The following is a 14,699-nucleotide window of genomic DNA, read 5'->3' as shown; positions in this document are numbered from 1 at the left end:
CGTGGGCTGTATGTTGATTTCTTTTTGGTGCCATTAGAAGAGTATGAAATGTTTTTGGGTTTTGAATGGTTAAGGACATTGGGAGATATAGCTTGGAATTTCTCTATATTGATTATGAAGTTTGCCGTGAATGGCTAGAGAGTGACTCTTAAAGGCAAATGTTGTGGTAATGTCATAATAATTTCAAGCCGTCATATGGAGAAGCTCCTTGAAAAGGAGCGACATGGCTACTTGGTACAACTTCGAGCGCCATAGGAGTTACAACATCAAACTTGCTACACCGGGCTGAATAAATCTTGTGGTAATCTATCTGGGTCAATTTGATTGAAGTAGCATAGACTTTTCCTTGTATCAATCCAATTGCATGTTGATACGTGCGGATCCGCAAATAGATTTTCTTTGAAGCTCCGTATCCTTTCATAGATGGGAGAGATATTAACATACCTATTCCCGTCTAGGATGAAGGGCTAGAATCTCTTATCTCAAAATTTTTTGACCTATTTGTGGAGCCACAGGGATTGTTGCCTTAGCGAACTCATGATCACCACGTTTCTCTATTGCCAAGTAGTGTCCCTAATAATGTGCTATCCTTATTTTTAGAAAGTAGAAATAAAAAAAGGTATTGAATGACATTTTTCGGCCTTGCCTACGTAAGTTTGTCCTCATATTTTTTGATGATATCTTGATATATAGCTCATCTATTGGAGACCCTTTTGGTCATTTGCGAACTGTACTCACCGCTCTTTGTGAGCATCATTTGTTTGTCAAGAAATCTAGATGCAACTTTCCTCGACTGCATGTGGAATACCTTGGGCATATTGTTACCCAAGGAGGTGTTTCAGTTGACCGTTCTAAAATACAAGTGATGACATACTGGCCTGTTCCACAAACAATCAAAATGTTGCGAAGATTTTTGGGGTTGATTGCTTAGTAACGCAAGTTTGTCAACGATTATGATAAAGATTAGTGCTCCGTTGTTCGCTCTACTGAAAAAGGATGCATTCAAATGGAGTGAGGAAGCTGAACAAGTTTGTCAAGCTGAAGCACGCAATGTCAATGTCCACCACACCAGTTCTTTCCTTACCAAATTTCAACAAGGTGTTCATCATTGAGTTCAATGCATCAGGAGTTGGCATCGATGCTGTTTTAATGTCTTTGCTCCATTGCATTTACCAATAAGGCTCTTTCTCCACCCCACAATGGCATGCTTGTTTATGACAAAGAGATGCTAGCCATTGTGCATGCAGTTACAAAGTGGAGACCGTATTTAATTGGTCGACATTTCCAAATCCAAATGATGACAAGAGCTTGAAGTATTTCTTGGAGCAATGAATCTTTTCCATGGAACAACAGAAGTGGGTCACTAAGTTGCTGGGCTATGACTATGAGATTATTAACAAGAAAGGGACCGAGAATGTGGTGGAAAATGCGCTCTGACTTCCAAAACAAGTTGAATTCATAGCTATTTTTGTACCTGAAAATTAGGAAGGAATGGTGGCAAAATTCGGAGACTAGAGGTATTATCCCAAACCTACAAAAAGAGCAACTACAGTCCCTCCTCACTTTTGGGACTCTTTAAACTTACTATGTAAGGGGAGGATTTTATTAGCGCCTAGTTCAACCCACAGGCAAATCATACTTCAAGAATTACATGCATCATTGGTTGCGGGTCAATTTGGTTTCCTTAGAACCTAAAAGCAGATTTCTTAGGAATTTTACTGGAAGGGAATGAAGGGTGAAATAAAAAAGTTTGTGGCAGAATGTGATGTTTGTCAATGATAGAAAGGGGAAACCATGGAAAGTATAAGCATTCTACAACCTCTTCCTATTCCAGAAGAAGCTTGTCCTAAGATCTTCATGGAATTCATTGAGGGTGAGGGACTACCATCTTATTATGGTAAGTCTACTATTTTTGTTATTGTGGGCTCTCACAAAATATGCTCATTTTTATGCCATAAATCACTCTTATACTGCTATGATGTTGCTCGTATTTTTGTTGAGAATATTGTCAAAGTTGCATATAATTCCTTAATTTATTGTCAGTTATCATGACTGAGTTTTATCAGCAACTGTTGGAAGGAGCTTTTCCATTTGTAAGGAACGCATGCATATCATCCACATTCATATGGGCAAACTAAAGTTGTTAACAAGTGCTTAGAGACTTATGTTTGTTGCTTTGCTAGTGACAAATTGAAGGATTAGGTGTGATGGCTCCCATGGGCTGAATAGTGATACAATACCACTTTTCATTCCTTCGTCAAGTTGACTCCATTTGTGGCTGTTTATGGTCAAGGTCTCCTTGTTCTTGCTAGGAATTTAGTTGTATCAACCAAAATTGATCAAGTTGACAAGGAGTTACATGATTGAGACAAAGTGCTTCAGCTCCTCAAGGAAAATCTTATTGTAGCTCAAGCTTGTATGAAACAACAAGCTGATAAGCACCATGTGAAAGGAAATTCTCAGTGGGAGATTGGGTACTATCAAGGACTTAAATTTCGATTTCGATGGAAATTTCAATGGTCTCAATTTACGGAAATTTCAATTTCGATTTAAAGAAATTACGAAAATTTATAGTAAATGATGGAAATTTACAATAAAACTTTAGGGCATATTAGAATTGATGATTATGCTTAATATGGTATCAAAATACATTAAAAAAATGCATATATGACAAGTTTTTAGTGTGTAGGATATTAAACTACATATCGCGAAACAAACTATGAACTGAAGAACATTCAAATGATTTTAAAGTTTTGAAGCTATTCCTTTAATGAATTAAGGCAACAAATTATCATTTAAACAATTACATTTTCAATAAAAATTATACAGTTAATGATCTAATACCACATGGACTTTCTTGGTGGCACAAAGTCATCTCTTCTATCCCTATAATTAGGATTTCGAGATGACATATATTGTTTAAAATAATCACTCCATGTCATATAATTTCCAAAATATTGAGTATAGGTGTACATGTGTTGTTCATACTCCTCCGTAGTCATCTGGTTCATGGCAGTTTCTACTCGGCCAGAAGATCTTCGTGTACTAGGATATCTTCTTGCAGGTTCTAGTTGTTGTGTATGTCCATAGGATTGTTTTGCATTTGCATACTGGTCATACCCATATTCTTGGCATGCAACCATACCCATAAGCGTGTGGTTGCCAATTTCCATATTGTTGTGCCTGCTCATTTGCATATGAAAACGGTTGGCCATATGTAGATTGTGAGGAGCTGTTCTGTGTACATTCATAACCACTATAACTATTAGAGTCATGCTCTGTTCTTATACTCATAGATTCCATACCAAGGGAAAAGGTATCTTCTTCTATTTGATGCATCTTCCCTTTTCCCATTCTACGACTGTACTGCCTATCAACTGGACGTTTTTCTCTTTGTGGACCCTCATCTTCTAGTTAGGAAGGACGTGTATATTCCAATTCTGGTCTATAATCTTGCCATCCTTTATTTCCTCCATAGTCCCCACCATCACCACCTTGCCCGCTGCTATCGCCGGGGTTAGATCTGTCACCACTAGCATCATCGTCGTCATTATCATCATCATTACCAGAGGGCATAGTGGATGAAGTTCCATATCTAGACCCAAGATTCATTTGTGAATCCTAACTATTAGATATTACTTCTTCTACCATCACCTGATTAACATCAATGCCAAAGTCATCTCGTGCATGCTTGACCATTTGTGGATGGGGACTTCTCGTTCATCAAGATGGGATGGCCTAATCCACTGAAAAAGTGGATACTCATCCTCATCACCCAATTCAACTGATATGTCAAAAAGGTCTAGGGGATCTTGTTCAGCCACTTTGTCCATGTCGACCTCCATATCTCTTATTCGAAGTTTCATGTTGTAATAACAAAAAACAAGTTGCTGAACTCTGGTGTAGGCTAGTCTATTTCTTTACTTTGTGTGAATGAGTGCAAATGTGCTCCAATTTCGTTCACAAGCTGATGAAGATGCGGTTTGTGACAAAATGCGCAATGCTAGCTTTCTTAGGATTGGAGCACTTGATCCATACATCATCCACCAATCAGCTGTGCAAGATATTTTAAGAACACAAGTTAGTACTTAGTAGATTGTACTTGAAGTTTGTAACTTTGTATTGTACATTTATATATAAATACTTACCAGGTGCCATGGTTGCCCTAGCTGCTTTAGCAGCTGTTTCTCCAAAGCTTCTTTTAGCATCTCTAAATAGAATAATCTAAAAAAAAATTGTTATTGAATAATTTAACATGGATTAAGACATATTTTACTTAAAATTTTATTTTAAAAATATACCTCATTTCCAATTTGATCCAGGCTCGAGGAATGTGGCTTAAGGGTGTTAAAAACTTTGTGAACTGCATCAAGAAAATTAGGATCTTCCCCAACACCTTCTTTGTATTGACATTTTGGATTTAAAAAATAAGCTGTCAATCAAATAAAGTAAAATATAAATATGTAATAAATATTTTGATATATGAATTTCTTGAAATTTATAAATATTTTATACCTGCTGCATGAAGAGGATGTTCAAGGGTTCTTTCCCACCAGTCCTTGATTACTTTGAGAACCCATCTTGCACCTACGTCAATGGCCTCTTTCATCACCCTTATTGCTTCAAATACAACTCCTAATGTTGGCCACACTTCACTATCGACTATACGCAATACTCAATATATAGTCTCATAAATATTACAAACTTTTGCCACTCTATCTCAAAATTGATGGTTAAGAACCGTGCTTTCAATTTCTCTACCTATTTTTGTTCAACTAAGAGCATGCTCAGCCAATTCATCAAATGTGAATAGAGATTTTAAACCTACTTTTTTTTTTTGGTAGGCTATCAAGGGCAAGTAGTTTGTAGCAAATCATGTTGCCCCTGGATGCACAATATCTCCTTGATAGTGCTCCCTCATTTTAGCAAGCAACCATCCATGATTATATATAAAATCAGTGATCTGTCTCCCTTGCAAGATCACTATGCTTATTGCCTCTCTTTTTCCGATCTCTTCAAAAGTGAGATCAATACAATGGGCGGCGCAAGGAGTCCAATACAAAATCAATTTTTTCATTAATTTAGACCCACTTTCTTGTAGGCACTGCCATTATTGGTCACCACTTGGACAACATGTTGCTTTCCTACCTCTTGCACAACATGTTTTAATAGGAAATATATGTATTCATGGTCTATTATTTTGTCAGAAGCATCTACTGACTTTAGAAAAAAATTGTGCTTCCTTTTCGAGTAAACCATGAAATTTATGATGAATAATTTGGCTACCTGCAAACCTACGAGATTGGTCTCTTTCCCATTCCGTCTGTTTTGAAGCATAGAATGCTTGACGATATGCAGACCTTTCATAGGAAGAAATGTCAGGCGGGTATGCAATATCGTCAACATCATCATCTTCATCAATATGTGGTGGTTGCATCAAGTTCCCACGCAATTTATTTTTTAGTTGATCCATTCTTTCTATTTTTTTGGCCTTAGCTGTTGTTTTTCTTTCTAAAACAATTCTCATTTCCTGCTTAACTTCTGGAGGTACTTTGTCGCAGAATTTTATATTATGCTGCGGGTCATAATTTGCTAAGTGCATTTTTAATCTTGTTGCACCACCACTCTTCATTTGTATTCCGCAATATTTGCAAATAAATCCATTCTTTACATTGGGCATCGGGTACCCATGTTTCCATGCTGGTGCCTGGATCTTGTTTTCTTCCTTTAGACATTTTTGTTGATAATTTTACTTTCCTACAAGCTAACAATGAATAAAAAAATTAGGTGTTAAATTAGTCAACAATTTTAAAATAAAATTATTTGAGATGTTTTATTATCAATATTAAATTAATAAATAAGACAAACATTAAAATATTAAATTAAATTTACAAAATTTAATGATAATGTACAAAATTACTAATAAATTATGGAAATTAAATTAGTCAAATAAATGAAATAATTTAAACTATATTAAGCTAATAAGTACTTTAATTTATTTAATTACTAGGCTATAATGATTAGGTGTTAAATTACTCTAAATTTGCAAAAAAAAAATAAAATTATTTGGATGTTACTCTACAATTTTAAAATAAAAATATTTAGATGCTAAATATAGATAAATTAATAACTAAGAGAAATATTAAATTATTAAATTAAAATTACAAAATTAATGATAATTTTTACAAAATTATTATTAAGTAATAAATTTTTAAAATGAATATATTTAAATAAATGAAATAATTTATTAATTTATACTAATAAGATAATAATAGTAAATTATTCTAATTTTATTTAGTTACTAAACTAACTAGTTATTAATTTATTATTTACTATACTAACTTATTATTTACTATACTAGCAAAGTAGTATGATTAACTGATTAAGGGGTAAATGGGAGAGGAGGGCATTGTCGTAAATATATTGGGGGCAAGGGAGATTTTGAGTAAATAAAAAAACTTAAAACATGTTATTTAAAACATAAACCATAAATTGCCTTTAGTTTTCAGCCCTTTTATTTCGTGGAGCCACTGCTGCTTGTGGAGGGAGGGGCGACAGTGGACTCTCGACTCTCGTCTCTCTTCTCTCTTCTCTTGGTTTCTTGCTCGCAGCTCTGCAACAGCCTCAGCTGAAAGGAAGATTGCAGGCTTGCAGCGATGGGAGTTCTTGCTGCTGGCTGCGACTGCGAGTGTGCGACAATGATGGAGGTGGAGGGTGAAGCGGTGAAGCTGAAGGCTCTAGGCAGAGGCTCGAAGGGTCAGAGCAGGAGGGGATCCAAAGGCTAGGGCTTTTCGGAGTTCGAACTTCGAAGGTGGAGGCAGGAGGCAGCAGAAAATTTGGAATCTAGGGTTTTTTTTTTGAGTTTGAAGATGGAAGAAGAAGAAGGCTTTGAGGTATGTATCCGACTGCTGCATGAAGTTAATTTATAGAAATAAATTGTAAAGCGGTGGAATTATTGGGTTGAATGATGAATCTGTAGAGTATCTCTGCAAGATTTTTGCTTTTCATTGTATACACTCATGGGTTGCACAATGTGCACAATCACGTGGGAAAAGCAAAATAACATCTATGAATACTCAGAATAGCGCTGAAATTCCTCCCTCCAACATGATTTCCAGAAAATTTCGGAAGAACAGCCTAAATTTTCGAAATTTCGTTTGAAATTTTCCGAAAGCTTGAAATTTCGGTCGAATTTTTTCCAAATGGAAATGTCTCTTAATTTCCTTTCAGGACCCCTCGAAATTTGAAATTTCGGTCAAAATTTCGATATATCGACCGAAATTTAAGTCCTTGGGTACTATAGACAGATATTTGTGACTATTCGTTTTCAATGAAGTTGTCTCCTCGGTTCTATGGGCCTTTAAGATCCTAGAACATGTAGGCCCTGTTGCTTATCGTCTTGAGTTATCAATAGGTTCTGAGGTACATCCAGTTTTTCATCTCTCTTGCCTTAAAAAGAAGTTAGGGAAGCAAGTTATTGTACAACGCCACTTGCTTAATGCTGCTCCTATTGGTGAGGTTCAAGTGTAGCCACAAGTAATTTTGGATCGCCGAGTGGTCAAACATAGAAATCAAGACATCATAGAAGCTTTAGTTCATTGGTCTCACAGTCCGAAGATGCAACTTGGGAAGCTTATCAATCCTTGGAGGAGAGATTCCTAGAGTTCATTGCTGCTCAGCCTCAAGGACAAGGCCAATTTGAAGGAGGTTAGAATGCTAGGATTTTCAAAACAATTGGGATTTCTAATTAATGCGTTAGGATTCCCAAATCAATTGGGATTTTCTTTTTAATGACAGGATTCTCAAATCAATGGGGATTTTAAATTAAATGTTTTATGATTCCCAAATCAATTGGGATTCTATTTAATGTTAGGATTATTTAATGTTGGGGTTTTTATTTAATGCGTTAGTATTCCCAAATCAATTTGGATTGAGTCCATTAAGGACTTGGATTGGGATATTTTACATTCCTAATAGGAGTAAGGTTTCCTATCCTATATTTATGTGACCTTACAGGGCTTTTTCATTCAAGCGATAATATATTCATAGCCTTTGGCTGATTTGGAGAAGTCTTTTGATCTTTAAAAACTCTAGCATTCCTTTCTAGCAAAAGTGACCACAAAATTGTAAAAACATTAGTCCCAAAATATCCTCTCTCTCCTTCCCAAAACCCCAAAACTTTTCACTTTTAAAAAATCCTAAGTTGTAGCTAGAGCCACCCAAAGCATACAAATGTCTCATTGTACTCATTGCAAAGCATACAAATGTCTGCACTAAGGGCTTTGTAAGGCCTTTTCTTTAATAGCATATCATCAATGGTGATCTTATTAAGAATTGAAGTCCAAATGAAAGCCCCAATCTTAAAAGGATGTAAGGGTATGATCGAGATATAGGTTCCCAAAAATATGTTCAAATGATGCTAGTGAACACTAGAAAACAAGGCAAGAAGGTTAGAAGACTCTTAGCTCTTCAAAAGGCAAAAATCCCTTTTTTTTTAATTTATAAATTTTTAAATATTATTTTATTTTATTTTAGAATAATGAATGAACAGGAGCTACCTTCGCATATTCTCCTTGGCTGCAAATGAAGGCAAAGATGAAATATGCAAAATAGTGGTCAAGGCTAGGACAGTAAGCCATTTGCTGACATATTTGTACATAACTGCCCCAAGGATTCCATCATTCCAAACAACAATGTGGTTATTGTTAGAGTACCACTTTACTTGAAAGCTTAAGCTGTTAGGTTGTGGGCCAACAATGTATATCAAGCTTTAACACTCCCCCGCACGTGCAGCCTGAAAAAACGTGGAGAGATAAACACATGATAAATAACACCCATAATAGGGAACACGATTTTTTTTTTTTCAAACACCATAGAATAAATGCGGGCAGCAAGACTAGAACGCAGGACCTCTTGGTAACCAACTCTGATACCATGTTAGAGTACCATTTTACCTAAAAGTTTAAGCTGTTAGGTTGTTGGCCAACAATGTATATCAAGCTTTAACAGTTATTTTTGTGCAATGACCATAGGTCCATAACCACTAAAAAACCCTCCTTTCTTCTCTAAAGTTCGTAGCACAAAAAGAGGGAACACATGTTGCATGATACAGTGACTGAAATTCCAGTTCATGCATTTCTATTGGTTAAACTAAAAGCAACCTAAATGAAATTAGAATGAATGATTTCCGTATTTCTTCAATTAATTCTGTACAATCACAACTCTCTATAAATAATGCAAACCATATATCAACAAGGAAAAGAATTGCCTAAAATAGGAGCATAAAATCTGCCCAAGTATTAGGCTAGAAATCCTTATACAATCTCTAGTATCATTGACCCATTATTCTTGGGAAATCTAATAATCCTCAGGATTTCTACACTCTCCCTCAAGTTGGATCATAAATGTTGACCATATCCAACTTGTTTGTGAAATCATCAAAACTTTGTCGAGATAGTCCTTTGGTGAAGATGTCGGTTGTTTGTTCTTTGGTAGGAACATAAGTCATGCAAACGGTTCCTTCTTCAACCTTTTCCTTGATAAAGTGTCTATCCACTTCTACATGTTTGGTCCTGTCGTGCTGGACTAGATTGAGAGAGATGTTAATGGCTGCTTTGTTATCCCAGTAGAGTTTGATAGGAAACTTTACCATGACATGCAACTCCTCTAAGAGTTTTCGTAACCACAGACCTTTACATATCCCTTGCACCACTCCTCTAAACCCTGCTTCAACACTACTTCTGGCCACAACGTTATGTTTTTTGCTTCTCCAAGTCACCAAGTTTCCCCATAGAAAGGTGCAGTACCCGGAAGTGGACCTTCTATCTTCTGTTGATCCTACCCAATCAGCATCTGTGAAGACTTCTATTTCTTTGCTTTCACATTTTTTGAAGAATAGTCCTTTCCCCGGAGATCCCTTGAGATATCTAAGAATCTTGTACATTGCTTCTATGTGACTTTTCCTTGGTGAATGCATGTGCTGACCCACCACACTTACTGCAAATGTGATGTCGGGTCTAGTTTGTGATAAGTAAATTAGTTTGCCAACTAATCTCTGAAACCTTTCTCGTTCAACAAGTTTTCCGATGTCTTCTCTTCTTTTTCCTACTTTAATGGGGGTATTGCTTGGTTTGCACCCAAGCATGCCGGTTTCAGTTAGGAGGTCTAGGACATACTTCCTCTGATAAACACTGATTCCCTTCTTTGATCTATCAACTTCCATCCCCAAAAAATACCGCATTTGTCCCAAATCTTTTACCTCAAACTCAATGGCCAAGACTTTCTTCAATCTGTCCATCTATGCTATGTTGTCTCCAGTTAGGAGGATGTCATTGACATATACAATCAGAATTGTATTCTTCCCATCTTTAGACTTCCAGAGGAACATAGTATGGTATGATTGTCCTTGCCGATATCCTTGGCTCCTAATCACCTTTGTAAATCTATCGAACCAGGCTCTTGGAGACTGTTTGAGTCCATACAAGAACCTTTTGAGTTTGCATACTCTGTTTTTTTCACCCCTTTTACACAAGCCTGGTGGTATTGTCACGAAGGCTTCTTCTTCTAGTTCGCCATTCAGAAAAGCATTCTTGATGTCTAGTTGTTGGAGTGGCCAATCCAGGTTGGCTGCGAAGGCTAGGAGAACTCAGACGGTATTTAGTTTTGCCACGGGTACAAAAGTCACTGTGTAGTCAATGCCATAGGTTTGAGTAAACCCTTTTGCAACAAGGCGGGCTTTGTACCGTTTCACTGTCTCATCAGCTTTGTATTTCACAGTAAACACCCATTTGCTGCCCACTAGTTTCTTCCCTTTCGGTAGATTCATCACATCCCATGTTCCATTTTTTTTCCAAGGCCCGCATTTCCACCATAACTGCCTCTCTCCATTCAGGGATCTCAAGGGCTTCTTGAATATTCTTTGGAATTTTTGTCTTGTCAAGATTAGAGGTAAAAGCATGACACCCTATAGACAAAGTATTGTAAGACATGAATTTGGAAATGGGATGGAGAATCCATGACCGAGTTTGTTTTTTGAGAGCAATGGGTAAATTGAGATAAGCCTGTGCAGGTTTATCAAAGGAGGACTTAAGATTACTTGAAGACATTACTTGATCAGGAGTGGATGAAGACTCATGGTTGCTTGTATCTATCACCAATTCCGACTCTTGGTGCCTCAAGTATGAGATTCTCAGTGTCCTTTAATTTTGGCTTTCTTGAGTAAACAAGTATCTCCTTGTTATATTTTTTTCCTGCATCTCGCCCTAAATTCAAGTTTTCTTCTGTATTTGGCAGATTAGAAGCACTTTTCAAGACAGGCTCAGTGTTTGGGACAAGTTTAGTGTTTGGGACATGCTCAGGTTTAGTAATAAAGGTATTGAAGTCCAAAACTTGAGCTTCTTTACTACTCAAAGTCTCCCCCTAAAGCGGGGGCTTTTGGAAGTAAGGAATAGTTTCAAAGAAAGTAACATCAAGACTAACAAATACCCTTTTTGTTGCAGGATTATAACATTTGTACCCTTTTTGGGTAGGAGAATAACCAAGAAAGACACACTTGAGGGCAAATGGATCTAGTTTATGTCGATGATGTATATGGACAAAAGCAGTACAACCAAACACTTTGAGAGATTTGAACTGAGACGAGAGTTTGAAAAAAATGCCTGGAATTTTTGAAGAGGTGAGGCAAAAGAGAGAACTTGATTAGGCATTCTATTAATGAGATATGTAGCTGTGAGAATGACATCACCCAAAACTTTTTTGGCATATTGGTAGTAAACAGCAATGCACGAGCTACTTTAAGGATATGTCTGATTTTTCGTTCGGCAGCCCCATTTTGTTGGGGGGTGTCGACACAGGAACTTTGATGAATTATTCCATGTTCTTGGAGATAATTTCCCAGAATACGATTAAAATATTCTGTGCCATTATCTGTATGCATAATTTGAATTTTCGTGTGAAATTGTGTTTGAATCATGGAATGAATATTGATAAACACAGAACGCACTTTAGTTTTGTCTTTCAACAAGTATACCCAACAAATACGAGTGTGGTCATCGATAAAAGTAACAAACCATTTTGTGTGGGTACGATTGAGAGTGCTAGACGGGCCCCATACATCATTGTGAATCATAGTAAACGGTGAGGTTGGTTTGTATTTGGACTTTGGGAAAGAAGTATGTTGGTGTTTTGCAATTTCAAAAATCTCACATTGAAAATCAAATGATCTTTTATTCGAGCAAATGGAAGGAAATAATTGTCTCAAATACTAGAAATTGGGATGACCCACTCTAAAATGCCATAACAAAATAATACTATCCTTAGGAACAGATGCAGAATCACAGATAACAATTTGACGTTGTTCACTTACATTAGTCTCCTCAAAGTAGTAGAATCCCTCACACTCCTTAGCACTGCCAATCGTCTTCCTCGATGATAGGTCCTGAAAAACACAATGAGAGGGAAAAAATTTAGCAGAAGAATTGGAATATTTAGTTAACTGGCTAATGGATAGTAAGTTGCAGGATAAATTAGGATAATGAAGAACAGACTCCAGTGTGATGGAGTTGGAGAGTCGGATATTCCCTTTACCTGCGACAGACAAGAGTGATCCATCTGCAATTTTAACTTTCAAATTTTAGCACAACATGAATATGATGAGAAAAGATGATAGGCATCGGTCATGTGGTCAGAGGCACCAGAATCAATAATTCAAGGAGTTTTGGATCTAGAGGTTATATTCAAGGCTTGCAAAAAATTTCCTCTTTGGGCTAAAGAACCCGAAGAAATATTTGTGGAAGATTGACTAGAAGTCTGAAAGGTAGAGAACATCTTGTAGAGTTGTTCCAACTGCTCAGAGTTAAATGCACCACTTGAATTGGAACTATTACTGCTTTTCTCCCCTTGAGGTATCTCGGCTTGATTAGCAACCGTGGCTTGGTAGCCCCGATTTTCATTGCCTTGCCGTGGCTTCCAGTCAGCTGGTTTCCCATGTATCTCCTAACTCGTCTCCTTAGTGTGGCCAGTGTTCACACTATGGGCGTCCCTTCTGTTGTCTTGAACTAGATCCTGGAAAAGTCCCTCGAGACACCAAGGCAGACATTTCTGGTCTAGTATGGTTAGTAGAAATTGTCTCCTTCAGCATCACCTTATGCCTACTTTCTTCTCGTCTCACTTTTGAGAAAACTTCGCGTGTTGATGGTAAGGGACGATGACCCGAAATTCTTCCACAGACATCATCAAGGGCCCGATTTAAACCAGCAAGAAACTCAAACACCCGTTCATTTTTTAAGTGTTTTTTATATTGGACACTATCTCCCGAGCATTCCCACTCTTCTTTGAAACTCAGATCGAGTTCCTGCCAAAGAGCAGTCATCTCTATATAGTAATCCGTAACATCCCTTTCTCCCTGCTTCATCTACCATAGTCGCGAGGAGTTCTCAGCGTCGGAGTAGGTCTCACGGACAGCATCCCAGACTTCCTTCGCCGAGAGTAGGAAGAGATAAGTCCTCCTGATCGACGGCTTCATGGAGTTCACCAGCCACGCTGTGACCATGGAGTTTTCCGATTTCCATTTCTGAAGGGCGGCAACTTCGGTTGGGGTAGGTCTCTGTGTCTCGCCGGTAAGAAATCCCAACTTTCCCTTGCCCTCAATCACAAGTTTGATCGATTCTGCCTATTCTCGGAAATTCTTGCCATTCTTCTCCACCGTGAGCTGGAAGGACGAGTCGTCAAGTCCCGTTGAGCCCATGGTGGATATAGCTTCGTTCTCACCCTCGTGAGATTCAGAGGTCATTGAACCTCTGCTTTGGCCGGCGGTTTCCGCCATTGATAGCTAGGTTTAATCTCCTAGCTCTAATGCCATGAAATCAGAATGAATGATTTTTGTATTTCTTGAATTAATTTTGTACAATCACAACTCTCTAGAAATAATACAAATCGTATATCAACAAGGAAAGCATTGCCTAAAATAGGAGCATGAAATCTGCCCAAGTATTAGGCTAGAAATACCTATACAATCTCTAGTATCATTGACCCATTATTCTTGGGATTTCTAATAATCCTTGGGATTTCTACACTAAACCTCCTATTGATTCAGAAGTTTGATATTTGTAATTGTCCTTGCACTTCATATGTGCTTGCGTTAGTACCACTATAGTTTTGTGTTCCAGATTTATTTTTAAGATCTATTTGTTATATCTGTTACACATTATATGTTAATGCTTTTGTAGAAGTGCTAGGGTTGTAAGGTCAGGCTTGGTTGTTGTCCTCTCCATCTTGGAAAAATTCAAGTATCAATCATTCTAATGCAGTTATTCTGAGTTCTCATCTTTCATGACAAATTGCAGAGAAGAGTTTGCTGCTGTGCAACGCCCAATAGAAGCATTCACGAACATACTTTTCTCATCTGGAACTACGGGTACGTAGACAGTTAATTTACATCCTCTTAGATCTTTCCTGATTGTCTACAGTTAATTTGACATGTAAATTCGTATTTCTTTTCCCAGCTACCAATCATCTTGCCAAAGTTTAAATTTTTTCTTATTGATTTTTTATGGTGGCCTCTTCTATGCAACTTTTGTGATAGCTTTTTCTACATTATTGAGGAAAATGCCATGGCACTAGGAACTCTGCATGGGGAAATTTCTCGCATTTTTCAATAGGCACTTGTTTTTCTTGAGTAAAAATAGAAATGAACTGGTGAT

The 14,699-nt window shown here is 37.3% G+C and overlaps 1 protein-coding gene across 1 annotated transcript in view; it reads left to right on the top strand.

Annotated features, from left to right (window-relative positions):
* Positions 1–14,699, top strand: part of LOC131146117 (probable acyl-activating enzyme 17, peroxisomal) — a 78,381-nt gene that overhangs the window by 44,979 nt on the left and 18,703 nt on the right. Inside the window, exon 7 of the mRNA XM_058095471.1 lies at positions 14,343–14,413. Within this exon, the coding sequence (XP_057951454.1) occupies positions 14,343–14,413 (71 nt within the window). The remainder of the gene's footprint in view (positions 1–14,342; positions 14,414–14,699) is intronic.

Source organism: Malania oleifera, chromosome 13 (genome assembly GCF_029873635.1).
Source record: "Malania oleifera isolate guangnan ecotype guangnan chromosome 13, ASM2987363v1, whole genome shotgun sequence".
In the NCBI taxonomy this organism is placed as follows: Eukaryota; Viridiplantae; Streptophyta; class Magnoliopsida; order Santalales; family Ximeniaceae; genus Malania; species Malania oleifera.
Note: the sequence above shows the minus strand (reverse complement) of the source record. Positions and strands in the feature narration are given on the sequence as shown.